This window comes from Bombyx mori, chromosome 25, assembly GCF_030269925.1.
Source record: "Bombyx mori chromosome 25, ASM3026992v2".
NCBI lineage: Eukaryota > Metazoa > Arthropoda > Insecta > Lepidoptera > Bombycidae > Bombyx > Bombyx mori.
In genome coordinates, this window is record NC_085131.1 from 9122272 (window position 1) to 9142710 (window position 20439).

A 20439-nucleotide genomic window follows, 5' to 3' on the forward strand; every position below is an offset into this window, starting at 1 on the left:
GTAATTTGAGACATTAATCAACTGGGATGAAATTAAATGAATTGAAATGAGATGATGTGGGATGAAATATCAGTAAAATGGTGGTGGTCATTCATTTACTGAGATTTTTTCAGCGGACTTGTTGGAGGATCCCGAGAAGTTACGTCCAGCGGCTTTGTTTCATTTTCCCAGATTTGTCCACTTTCACATATATTAAACTGTTAATAAACCACCGTTATTACACATTTAAACCTGAAGAAACACTAAATAGACAAAATAAAACAAATCACACAATTTCACTTCTTGCGTTCCCGCCAAAAAGTCCATATAATATTTTACGCAAGTCTCAAAAAATATTAAATTTTCAACCCAGCACACTTCACTCTGCTTAAGCCTCCCATGTTCCTATCATTTCCATTTCCTAGACTAGCGCTAATTTAGTTATTCTTTTTTATAAAGCCTTGATGGGGGACTAACTCACAGTCCACTTGGCGTTAAGTGGTAACGGCAGCCCGTAGATCTACAACGTAAATGCCGCCACCCACCTCGAGACATGAGTTGTAAGGAACAATACAGCAGCTGCCCCACCCTTCAAACCGAAACGCATTACTATTTCACGGCAAAAATAGGCAGGATGGTGGTACCTACCCGTTCGGACTCATAAGACGTACTACCACCAGTAATCTTCTAACATTTTTCAGCTTCTCCCCTACTCAAGATGGTGCTCCTTACTTCTTTCTACCCTTCATAAGTTTTAGAGACACTAAAAGGTTAATACTTGAATTATCATTTCAAATTTTAACCTGATTAAAACCTCTGAAAAATCTTTCTTCTTTTTTAAATCACTTTCCGTCCTTCAGTTCGATTTTTTGTTACAATAGACTTGGCATTATGGGCCCTTTTTGTCTTTGGAACAGACCATTCAATCAAATTCTCAACTTTGATTATCCCATGTGTCAAACGACAATTTTATAGCTTGGAAAATTGTGGCCAAACTTTATATTTCAATAACTTTCTAAAAATATGAGGAAATGAAAAGAAAATTGAAAAAAAAATTACGAGTCTAAAGAATGAATGAAGTTATTTATTTGAAAAAAGAATAAAATTTGTTAAATAAAAAATAAAAACTTCCTTGGGTGCTAGCAGTTGTTAGTGTCATTGAATCGGTTTTGAAATAAAGGGAATACAATGGGTGATAAAAAGTCGAGACAATCTGTAAGTGTTAGTGAAATGTAAATCCTATAGAAATCAAATGTATCTAGTAAATAATATCTTTTTGCTCCAGAAAGCGGACATTGCTAAGCAGTTCGACTTGCCTGAACGCCAATCCAAAATTACAACATTGCTGAATCAAGCTGGACAAGCGTACTGCATTTGTCGATCTTCGGATAGTTCGCGATTTATGATGTAAGTTTTTCCTAATATATTTGATTTTATACAATGCTGCAGTGTATTAGACAACACTACACTCACCATTGCGTTAATACAACTTCATTAGCAAGATGTTGGTAAGATGATGTGTATTTGAATGAATTTCGACATGTATCTTTTTATTATTAAATGGATAGACATCAACATCATTGATTAGCATAAATCAAACACATTGTTAAAAGTGATAGAACAGCTTACACTATTGGCTTATATATTTTGAATATTTTATATTTATTCTGACAAATCTAATTTTATATTCACATATAATAAATATAACAAATACAAAATAAGTACAATTTAAACTATTTCAAATCGAAGCTCACGTTTATAATATCATATTTACTTATGAAAAATTTGATCATTACATTGGATGTGGTCATTATTTGGATCACACTTCATTATGACAGTACACAATTTAGATGATAATTATCATTAGAATATTCTAGATTTGTTAAATTCTAAGATTTCTAAGATTGGGCATTTATGATTTCAACTTTTTTATTGTAATTGGTTGAAATTGTATTTGGAAACAAAACATTTTTTTAAATGTATTCTAATTAATATATACAGATTTGATGTTGAGTTCACAACTAAGAATGACACAACACCAATTCATTTAAGATATGTCTTAAAATTTATCACAGTTACAGTATTACAAAAAGTAAGTAAAAGGTAAATAAAGGAAATTTGATGACTGAAAATCATACTGAATCTTGTATGCTGTGACAATGAGACAGTGGTTGTTCAATTGGCCACATTGATGTAACTCAGTAGTTGAAATATATTCTGCTGATATTTAACTATTATTTAAAACCTTTTAGGTATACAGTAAAAAAGTTTTTTTTTTTCAGAGCATGTGATGCATGCGAGGAATGGTATCATGGTGATTGTATCAACATTTCTGAGAGAGAATCAAAGTACATCAAGAATTACTTCTGTGACCGATGTAGAGAGGAAGATCCGACTTTGAAGACAAGGTTCAGACCACAAAAAAGAGAAAACGAGGTTGATTCTGGTATAAATATTTTTTTTGTCTAGTTTTTTCTATACTGCTACATTTATTAGTATTGTATGATAGGACTGCATAATAAAATTTAAATCCTAGCATTGCATTACCTTAAAATAGATGTATGAAGTATGATTGATTTTTATCTCTCAATCAATTTGAACCGTGACTCACATATTGGTTGAATAAAACTAGAAACCGAAAGCCATTAAAAAATAAAAGTTAACATAAAACGTTTTTGTTATTGTACCGTGTTTCTTTTGTAGGTCGAGATGATCGAAAAAAGCAGCGGAAAGAAAAGGATCATTCGGAAAATAAATCTTCCAAGAGAACTATAATAAAAGATGGTTGTGGAGATTGCCCTGGTTGCTTACAAGATTACGATTGTGGCCAGTGAGTATACCTCATGCCCCATTTATCGGATTTTTACTGCAGTATCTACCAACAGCACTACAAAAAGATGCTATTGCTATCAATAGATCATAGACAGACATTCACTTTGTAATTTTTTAAATAGTAATTTTGAAGAAATGAATTAATGCAAAGTATGTATATATAGTGTATATATAGTGATTACTCATTTTTCTACATGAAAAAGTGCTTTAATCAATATAAATTTCTAACTTTTACAAATTGATATTAAAAGATATAAATATTGATCAAAAATTTGGATTTCTTTTGTTACACTTTAAGTTAACTGAATTGTACCCAAACATTGTTCATTTAAAGTAAATATTTAGATTTAATTCAAGAAAATTTACATATACAATAAACAGATACAATCTTTTGTTTCATTTCATAACAGTATTGTTTCCAAACATTTTCCCATTGTTCTTTTGTCGTACAGAAATGTATGATCACTATAATGGTTTTCATTGCAGTTGTGATGCATGTGAGGAGATGTTCAAATATGGAAGTGCTAATAAAAAGTTCAGGTGCAAATTGAGAGTTTGTGTTAAAAGTAAAAAATCTTCTAAACCACCCAGGTAAGCATTGCTAGATTTTAAAAATGTAATATTATTGATTCCGCATATAACTGTTAAAAGGGCTCTGCTTTGCTGTAACTAAGCTACAAACATAATATAACAACCTTATGTCATATTCTGTTGAAACAATACTCTTGCCATCTGACATACTTCAATGGAACTACTCAGAGCTTCTACTGATGTATGAGCAATAAGTAGAAATAAAAGTATTGGAGTTAACTGACGGATTTTGAAATTGTAAATGAAATTGACAACAGCAGTAGCAGAATAAAGAAGAAGCATCATGAACGTGAACCGTATGAGCCAGAAGAATCGTTGGCGCATCTACAGACGGCGCATGCGCGTCAGTGCTACGGACCGCAGTGCACGTTGCCCGCTCGGTACTCCTCGAAGTACTGCTCCTCACAGTGCGGGATAAGGCTCGCCACTTCCCGGATATACCAAGTTTGTTTTTTTTATTTTCATTTGTATTTCGCAGACATGTGAGAATTTTTTCCTTTTTTTTTCAAAACTTTCTATTCCTGGCTGGTTTGATTACTGCCTAATAGCTAAAGACGGTCGCTAGTATTGGAACAGCACCTAAATGACAAATCTATATTTCATAGTTATATGAGGAATGCCTGGTGTCAATTGATTCAATATAATGCTAATTCAGGTGCTCCCACAACGAATACAAGAATGGTCGTTGTCGAGCTGCGTTGCCGAACAGAAGAACCGCAAGGCACTAGAAGTGGTACGCAGCGGGATCGCTAAAGCGCAGGCCGCGCTGCGGAGTCTCGACAAACAGCACACAGATCTGGACGCACTGCTCGCCAAAGCTAAAAACGCTACAATTCTTCATACGGATGATAAGGTACAAAATTGTTATTTAAAATAGAAATTTAGTGGCTTTTCAATGGATTTTAGAAGAAAAAAAAGTGTTATTTGAGGACGTCAGCACAAAAGTGGCCTAAGCTTACCATAGTTAGTATGGAGATAATGAGGTTCGAATTTACCTTTACAATACTTCGTAGCCAAAAAAAAACGTGATAAAATAATGTTTACAAAGTCATCTGTTATCTATGGATTGAAACTAACTTTTGCATCAAAATTTATTATGTTTTAAATAAATCACAATACATAAGCATGAATATGAATTGTGGGTTAAGCCACTTTTGCGTTGACAGCCTCATTTTGAAGGTGTACTTTAAAACATAAATACTTAAATTGTCTTCGTCCTGATACTTTATTTTGTATATACATTTATATGTTTTTTTTTTTAAATCTTCCATCAATACTTTTCAAACGGATTTGTTCACTTATACTAATATGTTCAATATATTGTCATTTAATAATAACTAATACAATATTGGCTAATAATATTAACTTTGTGTGACCGAAATAACATTGAAAAGTATGAATATTTCTTTACCTGCAAGGGACTCATGTGTTCTGTTTTAATCACTTTTTAATATAATCTACAGTGACGTAATATCTCAAATTCAGTAGCAGTAAAAAAGTTGCAATTTGTAAAGTTTGCTATGCCACAATATCGTGAAGTCTGAAATTCTTTTGCTATTTATAACACCTAAAAAAAAAACCATTGGCCTTTTAAATCTTTTAACTATCCTTTCAATTATGATAATGTATTGAATATGAAAAACAATAAATTGAAATTTATGTTCATTGTAACTTTTTGGTAATTAAAATTAATTTTTGTTATCAAGAATTTTATTAATAAAATAATTTTCGCAACAGGACGCTGACGACGAAACCTCAATGTACTGCATAACGTGCGGCCACGAAATCCACTCGAGGACAGCCGTCAAACATATGGAGAAATGTTTTATAAAATACGAAGCGCAAGCGTCTTTCGGCAGTCGCCATAGGACGCGCATAGACGGACAAAGCATGTTCTGCGATTATTACAATCCTATCAATGCAACATATTGTAAGAGATTGAGGGTAAGTGTCGATGTTTAATGACCCAAGACTAAAAAAAGTACGCGTACCACGCTTTTTTACAATGTAATATTTTTTTCATACACTACCTATTTTTAATTCAAATTTATTAAAAAAATTTTCTATTTTTTAGTTGGATTTTCTATAAAAAACGTTTTTTTTTTGTTTTTTAAACAATTTTTTTTTCATTTTTTATTGTATTTCAATTTTTCCAGTTTTTTTTAAATATTGCATTGTCATCGGTCCTTAATAAATATGCCAAATTTCGAATTAATCTGACGTTTTGAAGGGCGTCAAAAGCACACATACGCCTGAAGCTAATAAAAGCGTATTAAAAATAAACAAATTCGTCAGGTGATGTGTCCAGAACATTTTAAAGATTCCAAAGTGAGCGACAGCGATGTCTGCGGGTGTCCGCTGGTCCGCAACGTGTTCGATCCGTCGGGCGAGTTCTGCCGGGCGCCCAAGAAGTCGTGCTTGCGTCACTACCAGTGGGAGAAGCTGCGTCGAGCCGAGATAGACATGGAGAGGGTCCGGCAATGGTTGAAACTCGATGAACTTGTGGAACAGGAGCGTAGTATTAGATTGGCTATGGCTTCAAGGTATGGAAACAATGTTACGGAAACACTTTTGTCTATTTTTTATTTTTATTTTTTTAATTAAGGTCAAAATGTTTTCTTTGTCGTCCATTTTCCTCAGCTATTTTTTTTAATACACTCACCAGATGTGAACCTAATGTAGTTTCTTTATGTAAAACAGTTCCTACGATTATGCGCAATACAGTAAAGTTTCAGAGAAGGTTTTTGGAACATACCATCCGGCTCAAGAATAAACATCCCTTCAATGCGCAAAAATTCAAGCGTTAAAAACCTCTACAGTATTGCTTATAGTAGTGGGCAGCCATTGTATTGTAAAATTGAGATTTCGAATTCATGTCTGAAGGTTGGTGGCGGTATTTATGTTGTTAATGTCTATGGCCCATTTACCTTTTGGTGGGCCGTGAGCTGGTACATTTATCTAAGCTATAAAAAAATTGGCTCCTTTACCTATTATAGTGAAAATCAAGTACATTTAACATGTCTTGCGTTTAACTTGTCTTGTGTGTGTTAATCTTAAATTCTAAATGTTACTTTACTCAAGCTGTTGACTGAGCATTCACGTCATGAGGCTTTTGGCCGTGAGGTAATTCGCCGAGCTGGACTTGTGTTCTGTATCAGATTTAAAAAAAAAGTACTGTTTCATTTTGTAGAGCGGGCGTACTCGGTCTAATGCTACATTCTACTTACAACCACGAAGTCATGGAGCGAATCACAAATAAGGTTAACGAAAACGGGCTACACAAAGAAGGATCCTGACAGTCTCCGGGCGAGGGACGCAGTTGATAGAAATTGTAAATTAAGATGTAAATAAAATCATTGCTTAAATGTTTTTGGTTTTTAATAATTATTATGGTGACCCTCATAGGTACCACCGTTCTGCCTGCCTGCCTATACCATGAAGCAGCCCTCCAGTTCGCATTCAATGGTCGGGCGTCATTCAATAAAATTGAACCTTTGCCTCAGGTTCATGAACAGCAACCACTTATGTCCAGTTGGGACGTGGACTCATTCATCTGGGGCAAAAAAAAAATTATAAGTGCAAGATATTTAGCCCCAAAAGATGGCCATTAGAATATCTTCAAACTATTTTTCCCTTACGTAATCGTTGATAGCCTAAGGGGCTATTCCAACTAGAGTAATACAGGTCTGTATTTGTCTGTAGTTTTTGCAATATTGTGGACAGCATAAAGCGGTTTTGGTAGGGTACAACTAGTTTTTACTATCTACTGTAGCTATTAATTTAGCTAGTATTGCTACTCTTCTCTTCTCAAAGAGAAAGAAACTGATCGAACAGTTCCAATATCACCTAAAACACACTAGTCAGTGAACTAGTTTATTATTTGGTCTTTAATTTGTGTACAATTGTTATATATTCAGTGGACCACAAACCCAAATAATTGCAAACATCAAACTTGGTATACCATGGTGGTACCGTATACTGCACAGATTAAACTTTAAAGTGCGTTGCCTGATCCGGTTATAATCTATGATTGTTGCTACAAAAAAGTCATTGGAGCTTCTTAGCGTTTGTTTATAATCTCATCTTTTATAAATATTCAAACTTAGCGATTCTTGTCTAAAAGGACAAACAAAACCGTCAAAATTACGTACTATAACAAATATAATGGTTCCGTTTCATCCTCTGCCATGGGCAAGGTAAGTCTTATAGGAGTTCATACGGAGCGTATAAATAAAAAATAAATAGGTAACAACATTAATTTATTTACATTTACATACTGGACTATCTTGACATTCAAATAAACTCGGCAAACTGGAATCACCAGGTTAAATATAGCGACTATCGTGCTCTCGGCTAAGTACTACCAGTCTATCTTATCTCCTCGAACTGTGTGATATAAAATGAGTGATCCTATTGTTGAAAACAAGGTAAAAAAAAAACATTTAATTAACACATAACATTTCACGTATTTACTGTACTTTCATGTTAGAAAAGATTTGTTAAATACAACCTGTTGTTATGTGTTAAATAGCCCTGAAATTAATTTAATATATTGAAATAAAAGGTGTTTCAAAATGTTTTTCACAAGTATTTACAATAAACATAACTATTATATTCTATAGACTATATATTCTTATCTGATGTTTTAATAGGACTTTCCAAACTATTACCAACCATTTAAATATATAACAAAAGTTCCAATTTGTTTTATTACTTTTTAAGCAGCCAGTATTATACTCATACTGGCGCAGCTCATGCTCCTGGCGAGTTCGCATAGCACTCAATCTTAAAGAAATACCATACGACATAAAGGCTGTCAGCCTGATTAAGGGAGGCGGAGAACAACACTGCAATGAGTATAGAGAAGTCAACCCTATGGAGCAAGTACCATCTTTATGCATTGGTCTGTAGTATAAATATTTTACTAAATTAATAAGTTTAATATTATTTTACAATAAATAGATTATGTTTGAATTCAATTAGATCCGTATAAGAGTGTCAGAAACTTTATACTGTGAACTAAAATTTATTATAAAATCATTTTTAATTTTAAACCAAGTATAAATAGGAAAATTCCAAAATCTGTCTAAAATTTTGGTAGAATCTTGATTATTATGCATATTAACAAACAAGTTTCTAAAATGTTGTCAAGAATGATATTACGTAAAGGATAAAAATAAAAATTTATGACTTCCTCTTATTCACTAACATTCATTTGATTGTGATAAATATTATTTTTTTGCTTAGTATCATTAAGACACTAAGGTGCAAGTGTAGTCATCAAAAATTGATGTATTTCATACATTATATTGATAGTCACAGCTGAACCTCAACAAATTTAAGTAATTTGAAGTCGTCATGGCCTAAAGGATGAGACGTCCAGTGCATTCACTTTGAGCGATGCACCGGTGTTCGAATCCCAGGCGGGTATAAATTTTTCTAATGAATTACGTGCTCAGCAAATGTTCACGATTGATTTGCACGGTGAAGGAATAACATTGTGTAATAAAAATGAAACCCGCAAAATTATAATTTGCGTAATGACTGGTAGTAGGACCTCTTGTTAGTCCGCACGGGTAGGTACCACTACCCTGCCTATTTCTGCCGTGAAGCAATTATGCGTTTCGGTTCGAAGGGTGGGGCAGCAGTTGTAACTATACTTGAGACCTTAGAACTTATATCTTAATGTGGGTGGTGCATTTACATTGTAGATGTGCTTCAGTAACCACTTAACACCAGGTGGGCTGAGAGCTCTTCTACCCAACTACGCAATAAAAATAATAAAAAATATTAATTTTAAAATATTAAACATTTTAAGTGAACCAAAACAATCAATACTTATTATAAAATTTTAGTGTCATTTTGCTTTGTGTTATGATTGACAGATGGGCACACTCTAATTGAATCATTAAACATCATGCATTATTTAGAGGAGACAAGACCACAGAGACCTCTTATGCCGCAAGATTGCTTTAAGAGGGCAAAAGTTCGTGAAATTTGTGAAGTAAGTACATATTTAAACTGGTGGTAGGACCTCTTGTGAGTCCGCGCGGGTAGGTACCAACCACCCTGCCTATTTCTGCCATGAAGCAGTAATGCGTTTCGTTTTGAAGGGTGGGGTAGCCGGTGTAACTATACTTGAGACCTTAGAATTTATATCTCAAGGTGGGTGGCGCATTTACGTTGTAGATGTCTATGGGCTCCAGAAACCACTAAACACCAGGTGAGCTTGTCCACCCATCTAAGCAATAAAAAAAAATTTTTTTTTATTTCCACATAAATGTCTCAGGTTAGTTAAAAAAATCATAAATTATTCAATTCTTGGTTATACTATACATTTTTACTTATAGTAAATAATGAATAAGTTTAACAAAAATACTATTTTGCCTTCATTAATTGTCTAAATTTTATGCCCTGGTTAAGTAAAAGATGTTTACCAGGACCAAACAGAACTCAAAACACTAGCACACTCTGAGTTATATTAAAACTAAACACTTGTTTTGTTACAATACTAAAAATATTTCAAATATGATTATTTATAAACTGTATAACTTTTTAAATAATGGAATTACTAGATAAATATTGCTTAAAATATAAAAAAATACTATCTTATTACAGATGATAGCCTCAGGAATACAGCCATTGCAGAATCTGATTGTGCTAATTTATGTTGGTGAGGAGAAAAAGAAGGAATGGTCCCAACACTGGATCACAAGGGGCTTCAGAGCTATAGAAAAGTTGCTATCGACCACTGCCGGAAAATATTGTGTTGGTGATGAGATTACCCTTGCCGATTGCTGCTTAGTTCCACAAGTGTTCAATGCTAGAAGGTGAGGTTTTTTTTCTTTTTTTTTAAACAGAAAATGTCAGCCAGTATTCCTAGCTCGCCATTTGTCATCCTAATTGAATTTTTCCACATCAAATGAAGAGATAATCACACAGTCCCGCATATTGCATATTCCAAGCAAGAATCATCTTATTTCTAGTTTCTGGTTTAATCTTGTTTCTGGTTTAGATTATTTAGCTCGCATTTGTCAATCGGTTCCAAGGGCTGCTATTAATTATAGTAATTTAACTCACAGCACAAATGTTACGACGTTTTCTAGAATATGACCAGACCAGACCAATAAAATCCACTAGTGATACCAGAGGTTCCAATCCATGAAGTGTTGTCTGAAGCATTTCTAATGCGAGAATATCTATTGAACCAAAATGTATTAGTTTTTTTACTGGCATAGATACCAGCTCACAGCACCTGTTAATTGGAGCTCATAAACATTGTAACGTCAAATTGCCGACAATTGTCAAACGTGACATCAAAATTTTAATATCATAAGAAGACCATTTCCTTCCATGACGCTTGTAGGGTAGATCAGTAATGATGACCGAGGCAAGCTCACAATATTGATCCCTTCCAAAAATTACGTACATTTGAAAATTCGAGTTTTTGAGTCGAGAATATCGAGTCATTAGTGCGTAAAGTAAAATCGGATGAGCAACGTTCGGAGCTATGCAGAATCTATTCAGTCCAAATAACGCAGTGTCTCAAGACAAAAAAATTCAACCAGTGCGTGATGACCTATGGTATTGAAACGTTTACGCTCACATTAGTCCTCATCCAAATGCTCAAGTCACTGTAAGAAAATTAAAGATAGATATGGCTGTTGTTTCCCAGCGAGATCCACACGTCATTACGGATCCTCCCTATCCATTCACGATGTTTTTAGGTACCACAAGCACTGGTCACCGTCCTCGTCGAACGCGTCGCTTGCGACGAAGGGCTCGACGAGCGAATTAACCCATAGACACAGCCCACTGAGTTTCTCGCCGGATCTTCTCAGTGGGTCGCGTTTCCGATCTGGTGGTAGATTCTGCGAAGCACCGCTCTTGGTAGGGTCAATGTTAACATCACTCCAGTTTGAGCCCCGTGAGCTCACCTACTAGTTAAGGTTACGCTGAAATAGCCTCTCAAGGTTATCAGCTTAGGTAGAAAAAACAAAGCGAGATCGAAAAAGTAACCGAAATAGACTGAAGAATTACGAGGTTGCAGTGGGCAGGGCACAATACTGGTACAACAAATGGCCCCCGCGGTCAAAAAGTTGTCTAATGCAGACTATGCCATATCTGACGGCATAGCGCGAATAAGCCTTTCGAAAGGTGGACCGACGTACTATCGAAGGTCGTGAGAATCCGTTGGACGTAGGCAGCGTAAGAACGATTGTTATCGCAAAATTTGCAGGAGGTCTATGTTCAGTAGTGGACTTCCATAGGTTGATAAAAATTATATAACACTAGCTTTTGCCCGCGACTTCGTCCGCGTGGAATAGTTCACAAATAATGCTTTATTTTAGAACAACTTTGGATAGCATAAAAAACGTTATAGTGAGACAACCTTAACATATAGACATGCTGTCGCGGTCTTTTTTTAGATCTTTTAAAGGGGAACAATTCTGTCATACATTATTTTAGCGAAACTTTAACCGTTTCTGCAGCGCACGAAGCGGAAATAATAACGTGATAAAATAACCCCGATTTTGAAACATTCTTTATTGGTGCTCCGCTTGCATTGGTCTTAGCGTGATGTTATATACCCTATAGCCTTCCTCGATAAATGGGCTATCTAACACTGAAAGAATTTTTCAAATCGGACCAGTAGTTCCTGAAATTAGCGCGTTCAAACAAACGAAACTCTTCAGCTTTATAATATTAGTATAGATTTCAAAAAACACAAAAAATAAATACTTTCTTATTCTATTACAGATTTCATGTTGATCTACGTCCGTTCCCAATCATCCTCCGCATAGACCGTGAACTGGAGAATCATCCCGCATTCCGTGCGGCTCATCCATCTTCTCAGCCAGATTGTCCTCCAGAAGTTGCTAAATGAACTTTGCCCATAACATACCTAATGTTTTTGCCAAATTTAATATTTCATTTTTGATCAGGAACTGCCTGATATACATAAATTTAATTAGCCCTTGTTTTTCTCTAAACCCATATTTAATACACTTAGGCTTAGTTTAGCAGCTTCACTTTACATTAATCAACAGTAGGAACTTTATTAAAAATATACACATTCGAATTTCTTCATTTCATTATGAAGAAAATGGAAAACATGCTAGTCTAAAATTTAAAATTTTTATAATAATATTTACATTTAATACATACATTTGAAATCGACTTCTTAAGTGTTAAATTAAATTTTTACGCTTATTACATTCCAATCTAATGAACTTCGCTTTTAGAAGTCCTAGGTTTAAGCGAATTTTTTTGTTTCATATTATGTTATGTTCTTTATAAAATAATAAAAACTTTTATTTTTAAGTTTTGAACAATAGTTGTTTTATTTTCCATAACACTAGAAAAAAATCCGAGAGAATAAAATCCTGGAATATTAACAATTCGAGGAAGAACACAAATAATATAAGAAAAATAAGTATAGAAGCCTAGAATCGAAGTAAACATGCGTGGTTTGAAATATATTAATATGGAATGTTATAATTGTCCCATATAATAAACTATTTACACAACATAATTTTCATATTTTCGTCGTTTATTTTTGCTATAAGTTAATTAGGAGGCTGAAAACTGAAAATGCCTTAATCGCTCAGTGTTATTGCTATTGTGACATGAAAATATAACATACAAGACAAAGACTTATCATACAAGAACAAGTTTTCGCAAACGACTTCGACTTTAAAATAATTACATCGTGTAACAAAATAAAACCTACCAAATATATAAATTTGCATTATTACTAGGGCCCCCCTATAGGCCATAGGACATAGTATATAAACCCACGTAGGTAGATAGATATAACCGTCCTATAACTAATTCTGCCATGACCCAATAATGGAATTCGGCATAATGGGTAACACAGCCGTTAAACATAAAACACAATCGAGGCTAACCTCGTGTCTCAAGGCGGGTGGCGGCATTTATGTCATGAAGTCTATGGTCACTGTCTATACATTTAAAATTACATTGAATAATTCAAAAGAATCATTTGAAGACAATGGTGAAGAGAGTGGTTTTCTTTTAAAATTACCGGTCAATGAACAGAATCCAAATGCACATATTAATACGTATCTGACGTAATTTGAGGTCAAATGTAAGAAGTGTTTATATTATTTAAAATACATATAAATCAACAATATTTGAGAAAAGTAGTGATAATCGCTTAAATTTAATTGTGTTCTCTAATAATTATTATTTTATTATTCTAACTGCAATAACTGCTTAATGTACAAAAATGGTAACTAGGTTTGTCAATGAACAACAGTTAATATATTCAGAGAGTAATAGCATGAGAAACCGTTTTGAAATGATTTTCCGGTTTAGGCAGTACATACTTCAATATTGAATTAAAATTTGGCTTCAAAGAGTGAACGCGGCTTAATGGATGCATTCATTGCTTGACGTGAGAAGTACGCAATGTTGCTATTTAAAGAAAAATCCATTTGTTCTAGATAAAAGAAGAATAAAAATACTTGAAAACTTGGCCTGGTCAATTTAGCTTTTTATTTTGAAAATACAGAATGAGATGGTTCGACTTAATTACCAAGAGTTCAATAATTGAGATTAAATAACTGTTGAATCAACTGTTAATTTGATTTTTAATCCACAATTACAAAGTAATTTTATTTATTTATTGTTTGTTCACTGATAGCATATTTGTGTTCTAAAATATTAAATAAAAAAAGCCATTAGTTTTATTGAATTCTTAAATATAAAAACAGGTAACACCCACATTGAACTGTCAAGCTTATCGAACGTTTTCGTTGGACCGTTTCGTATCGGCAGCAGCAGTCGGATGTGTTATGAAATTTACGAGTATTGTTGTTCTTTGCATCGGCATTACACTATTCAAATAAGAATGAATTTGATGCTATTTTTTGTTAATATATAAGTATGTCCATTCTGACCTGCGGTTGTGTTGTGCTGTGAAAACGTGTGCAGTGCTATTACAATGACCGAGAAAAATAAATCAGAGAAGATGACTAACGCATCGAAACCTGTTCCCATGAAACTTTTTGCAGCCTGGGAAGTAGACAGAACCCCTTCCAATTGCATTCCAAGGTAAAGATAAATTTAAAAACTTAGTTCCTGAATAGTTTTATGTCACTTTTTCTGTATAAATTCGAAGTGTCGGCTAAAAATAATAATGTTTTGCATGCAAATGTAATGTTTATATTTTGCCTTGGGTATTAGTAGACGCCGTATGCCGGCTTATCGGACATTGGTCGGAAACTGAAGCACAATAAATATATATTTACCGAAAAAAATAAAGGCTTAACAAAACGGTTTTATTAAAAATATACTCCATAACAATAAAGTAGGAAGAAAAAATATTGCTACCGAGCTGTGATTAACATTATTGTAAATATTATTAGTATTCTGTAGTAAGCACATTTGAAATTTTTGCCTAAAATGGCTATTATTTATTTAAATAGTGATGAGTAGTTGAATCTGTTGAAGCTAGCTTTTAGATTGCATTTAATTCAGTAGCAAAATAGTGATAAATTACTACATTTCATAGATAAAATTGAACTATAAGGTCAATGTGAGATTGCAATAAAATTAGAATATGAAATAATTTAAGGCATTAGTTTACATAATAAAATTAGGTATTAAATATATTTTAATAAAAATTAATAAAATCACCTGTGCTGCTTGTCACCAGAAGTACATACTTTGAAAATAAAAGTTCATACTGTGACAAGTAGTAATTAAAATTTGAAAACCAATTGGATCCCCAAACTCCAATAATTTTTTTTTTTTGTAATTCTATTAAATACACTAAGCAGTCCAATAAGTAAAAGTAAAATAAACTGTCCAGTTCATCAAACAAAGTACAATTTTATTTTCACCTTATTTTGTTATTATCTACAGGTATTTTATTATTTGCCAGTCAGCCTATCTGAGTAAACTACAGAATGTTATTCACATACTGCTTAAAAATTTTGATAAATTTTTTATTAATTTATTTAAATTTAGATTTTTCAAGACCTCTTATACCCCTGTTAGCACTATAATCTTTTATGTATTTTTCCTGCTCTGATTTGATGTTTGATCGAAGCAATCTTATTTTGTAATTACACTTATCTTAGTTTTTAGTTTACTAATTGTTATTAACAAATTATTTGGATATCAATAAATGTCATTGTTCACTATATTTACAATTAAGTTATGATAAAATTACACCCATTTCTGCTTACTTGTAATTAGGCTTACGATTATATTTCTCTTAGCACTTATACCATGTACAAGCTAATAAAAAAATTATAGTACAGAGTTATCACAGTGTTCTGAAAATATGCTTTTGTGTAACAAAATAATGAACTCTGACAGCCTTAATGGATATTAGATCAACATTTTAAAGTAGAATATATTTATTGGCTGTTGTTGACTTTTGTAATATAGAATGATTCAGAACAGCATGTGGGTGTTCTGCTTTCGGGATGTTGATTCATAATTGCCATGTTTTGATAATGTTTTGCCTCGAGTTTACCTCTGTGATTTATGTTATGCATAATACAAAATATTTTTACATAGTGGATAAATTATGGATTTGCTCACACAATAGTTTCCAACAGATCACAATTTTACTTGAGATAACTTTTATAATTGAGACAGGAGTACCAAATAATAAAAAAATGCATTGGTATCTAGTTATAATTGTTATAGTATAATCCGGCAAAAAATTATTACTGGTGGTAGGACCTTTTGTGAGTCCGCACCGGTAAGCACCACCACCCCGCCTATTTCTGCTGTGAAGCAGTAATGCGTTTCAGTTTGAAGGGTGGGGTAGCCGTTGTATACTGAGTGAGACCTTAGTACTTATATCTCAAGATGGGTGGCGCATTTACGTTGTAGATGTCTATGGGCTCCAGTAACCACTTAACACCAGGTGCGCTGTGAGCTTGTCCACCCATATAAGATATAAATAAAAGAATATTAAATCACGGAAAAAACATTTCGCAAGATAAGGTTGCATTTAATCTTTGTGCTGAAAAACCATATTCAGGTTAAATGATCCGCTCCCCCTGAGAATGAGATGTTTGAAGTATTCAGTGTAAACTATTGGTATAAATATAAAAAATAATTCACATGCACATAACCGCAGTATATATGATTTACTTACTTACTTGAGAGGTACCGGTCACCATCCTCGCCGAACCAGTCGCTTGCGACGAAGGGCTCTGTTAGGGCGCCGGATCTTCTCAGTGGGTGGCGTTCGCGTGGTAGACTCTGCGAAACACTGCTCTTGCTAGGGCCAGTGCTAGTAACACCTCCGGTTTGAGCCCCGAGAGCTCACCTACACGTTAGGGTAACGCTGATATTATAGTCTCTCAAGGCTATCAATCAGCATAGGTAGGAAAAAAAAGGAATTGAGAGGTAAATGTAAGTTTGCGGTAATCAAAAATTTTGCTGCTATGTGAAGTTTATAAAACATTTAAACATTAACCCACTATTGTGCTTAGTGTGAGTTTTTTACTTTTCAATCGCGTAAAAGTTCACTCAAATTTGTATACAGTTGGTACTGCGCCCCTACGTTTGCCACAAGTAGAAACAAAGATTTTCAAAATGTCGAAAATAATAAACACGAGATTAAATCGTAAAAGTAGTTTTAATTATGCATCTAAAACTCACCGAACCCGAAGAAAATACTGAGACATGTAATTTGTTCTTTGTTTATTTCGGCTTGTCTAAAATATTTTCTAGTCTATTCTTTTGTTACCACAAAGACTGACTTTAATATAAGTACTTTGAAACGTAAATTGACGGCATTAAACTCGATTTGTAAAACCACCCTGGCCAGTATTTCACACGCTTCGACTAAAAGCATTCATTTAATATTCAAAAGTTCCTAAATTTATCATGCCCTACGAAATTTTGTTTGTATTCGAACTGAGAAAAAAAATTTTGGTACCTTCTTTTTACCCTCATTTTTATAGATGAAAATTTCAACGTTCGGTTTTTTTTTAATAAAGATTTGATTTTATTTTATTTTCAGTATTTTTGGAGGACGAGCTTTTGTTTGTCCTCTTTGAGATGGTGACAGTCATTGAATTTTGAATAACTTGTTTCCTAGTCTTCAAACATGGAGCATATGATGCTGCCGTCGCAATGTGGTGGTCGTTGTTGGACTGCTCTGAAAGCTTATAACAACTTATCTTCATCAATAATATTCCATTCCCTAAAAACTTACTTAATAGAGCTTTTGGTGGAGTATTAACTCGAAAATAACAATAAAATACCTACTAACAAAAGTACAACTACCTTTCTTCTTGCTTAAGACAATCTTAGCCAAATAGACTGTCAAAATCATAAAAGCATTATTACATTTTTTACGTAATTTCCAGTGAACTGAATTTTTAAATACATAATTTCCAAAAAATATCAATTTTAAAAGTAATCCTAAATTTCATTTTCCATGGATCAACTTAGCATTTAATCTTTCTTTCTGGTCGTTCCCTCAATGCTGAGGATCGTGACTGTATGTCAATCTTCTCCACTCGGTCCGGTTCTGCGCCATATGTACCGCTCCCCATATCTGGCCTCCAGTCACCTCCTTGAGTTGGTCAACCCATCTAGCTGGCGCTCTTCCTCTAGCGCGCTTCCCCTCCATCTGTCCGAGAATTGTGAGTTTCTCCAGGCTGTGCAATGAGGATCGCATTATGTGCCCAAAGAAACTCCGGATCCTTTCCTGGCACATAGTCAGCAGGCGCTTGGTGACCTTCAACTCTTCGAGGATGGAGACATTTAATAACATTCCCGTAATAAAACAAGCGAACCGAGAGTATTCGCATATATAGGTCGAATGTCGGCGTTGTATGACTCAGAACGGTACCGAACACAAATTATGCAAATGCGAGTAAACTTGCCACACCAAACTACGAACCATGCTAACTACCACGTGTAGGTCATAATCTGCAGCATCGAAATAATTGTAAATTAAGTAGTTTGCTTGTAAATTCTGCCACTCTATCATCTCTTATCACTTTAAACTGAGTAGATAAGTTTTTTAATGACTTGCAATCGGCAGTCGAGTCCACAATAGAGAGCGTCTATAGACAAGAATGCGGTAGTGGAAGATGCGTGGCGATATTGAGACTTGAGAGCAAAATACCACCAAAACATCGAAGAATTACGTGTAGATTGCCCGTTAGAGATCGGTCTATGCGATAGAGCTGCTCATTATTTAATGTATGGTACTCTATGCATCTCGTCGTGTTGTTAACTTTCATGACGAACGAATGCTTAAGATTTGTTGCGATAACAAACAAACATACAATTTACTAGTGGGTCTTAAACGTGCGATGCTATTTTTCCTGCCATTGTTCAAACGTGAGTTAGCTTGAATTCATTGATATCTCAATTGTCAGATAAAAGTTATACATATAAAAATTTATAATCAAACCGAATACAGAAGGGTAATTATTGAAATATTTTACAGTGACTTTAATTTTTATAATTTGTTTTTTGTTAAAACAATGCGTTGTAGATATTAAAATATTTGTCTGATAATCCAAAAATCAGTTATTCATCGGATCGGTCGATCCACTTGCGATATCAACATCTTGCCTATTTAAATTGCGGTAGGCAGCGGCTTGGGTCTGCCCCTAGCATTGCTGAAGTCCATGGGCGACGGTAACCACTCACCATCAGGTGGGCCGTATGCCCGTCTGCCAACAAAGGCAAAAAAAAAAAAACTGCGAATAAATCACGCTATGCATTTTGACGTGTCGGATAGCTGATGCTACGACATCACGTTTCAAGCTGGGCCCTTTGTATCGTTGGCTGCCTGTAGTTGAAGGTTAATAAATTATAATGAATTATACATAGTTGCTCTACAAGAAAAGCACATACATGCAAAACTACCTGCAAGAGCACGAAAAAACTCAAGGAGCACACTTAGTGGTGACGAAATAAGACAAAAATTAAATATATAATGTGAATGCATTAGAAGAGTAAGCACGAGGCCAGTTGTGTTTCCGTAAATTGAAATGATGCGAGACAATACGTGCGAGACATATTGTTAACTGTTGTTATTATTATTATTATTATGTTTATCTTTCGAATCCTCAGACGACTTCACTGCCCACCTGGTATTACTGTGGTTGCCGATCTCCACAGATGTTAATTCCAATCAAGAAACATGGCCTCTAAATCTGAATTGTATTGCATATCAACTATGCAACCCATCAAATTGATAATGGGGGCTGTTTCGCGATAGAAATGGGCACGATGGTTGTATAAACCCTACGCTGTTTCACAACAAATACGTTGTTATTGTATGCCCAAAACAAAAAAATAAATGGGAATACTCGTAAGATGAAAGTCTTGATAAATCCTAAATGGATTCTAATTAAATTTTAAACCTATAAATCAAAATACAAAGATTACGTCCATAAAAATATACCCATTAATGTTCAATGTTGGGATGAATTGGGAGAAAAATTAAGAAATTAAGAAAAGTCACTAATGTTCAATGTTGGGATGAATTGGTAGAAAAATTAAGAAATTAAGAAAAGTAATTAAACTGCGACATTAAGCAGAACTAATGGCTTGAGCTAATAAACAGCGCAACTACAAAAGTTAAACGCAACTCGCTTCGTAGACAAGGTCATCATCACTCGTGGTAAGCACGTTGCTTTTTGTAATAACTGGGCCATATTAGACTATACAGCCGTTAGCACCAAAAAGAGGATCGATATTCGTGATCAAATGCACTAAAAGCTTAATTCCGTTATAATGTCTGCCAGCGATATGACTCGGGAAAGATTAACAATTTCGACCTCCTTTTTGCGCTCAGACAATAATTTAATCTAGTAAAAAACAGAATGAGGATGTTGCGTCTCCCACGAGTTTTAAGTGCTTACCGAGGAAGGACCCTATAAATCTGTGGTCGTCAAACTGCGGCCCGCGGCAGAGCAAACAATTTTAGTAGAAATAAAAAATACTGATATAATATATTTACCATCTTTTTCATTACAGATATGTTTTCACGCCTATTCCTAATATAAGGTAAAA

At 34.2% G+C, this 20439-nt stretch overlaps 3 protein-coding genes across 8 annotated transcripts in view; all 3 read left to right on the forward strand.

Moving 5' to 3' along the window:
* Window positions 1-903: 903 nt before the first annotated feature.
* LOC101742619 (CXXC-type zinc finger protein 1) lies at window positions 904-6767 on the forward strand. 2 transcript variants are annotated; one of them, XM_004921763.5, is made up of 10 exons: window positions 904-1194; window positions 1265-1386; window positions 2262-2425; window positions 2683-2809; window positions 3298-3402; window positions 3660-3846; window positions 4058-4255; window positions 5140-5346; window positions 5698-5945; window positions 6593-6767. In XM_004921763.5, exons 1-10 carry the CDS (start codon window positions 1168-1170, stop codon window positions 6696-6698), a joined length of 1491 nt encoding a protein of 496 aa, XP_004921820.1. In that variant the 5' UTR covers window positions 904-1167; the 3' UTR covers window positions 6699-6767. The 2 variants fall into 2 exon arrangements, with proteins under 2 accessions (XP_004921820.1, XP_004921821.1); XM_004921764.5 differs by having other exon boundaries at window positions 919-1194; window positions 3663-3846.
* A 682-nt stretch (window positions 6768-7449) lies between these two features.
* On the forward strand, window positions 7450-12737 carry GSTz1 (glutathione S-transferase zeta 1; the record flags this gene model as incomplete). The annotated part of the gene is given in 5 exon segments (NM_001043953.2): window positions 7450-7598; window positions 8125-8305; window positions 9288-9406; window positions 10021-10232; window positions 12163-12737. Coding segments are annotated over 5 exon segments (648 nt in total). The 3' UTR covers window positions 12290-12737.
* Window positions 12738-14155: 1418 nt separating this feature from the next.
* Window positions 14156-20439, forward strand: part of LOC101741609 (phosphofurin acidic cluster sorting protein 1) — a 115788-nt gene continuing 109504 nt past the window's right edge. For 3 of the 5 annotated variants that reach the window (XM_038020383.2, XM_038020386.2, XM_038020385.2), the window contains exon 1: window positions 14157-14481. In XM_038020383.2, the coding sequence (XP_037876311.1) occupies window positions 14372-14481 (110 nt within the window). In that variant the 5' untranslated portion in view covers window positions 14157-14371. Of the gene's footprint in view, window positions 14482-20439 lie in introns of all 5 variants that reach the window. The other 2 variants (XM_038020384.2, XM_038020387.2) reach the window with 2 other exon arrangements.

Excerpts from the sequence above, each read along its gene's own strand:
- LOC101742619 (XM_004921763.5), top strand. The coding sequence starts at position 1,168 with ATGGGTGATAAAAAGTCGAGACAATCT. Across the intron at positions 3,403-3,659 it reads AAATCTTCTAAACCACCCAG|CAGTAGCAGAATAAAGAAGA; the intron begins GTAAGCATTGCT and ends AATTGACAACAG. Across the intron at positions 5,347-5,697 it reads CATATTGTAAGAGATTGAGG|GTGATGTGTCCAGAACATTT; the intron begins GTAAGTGTCGAT and ends CAAATTCGTCAG.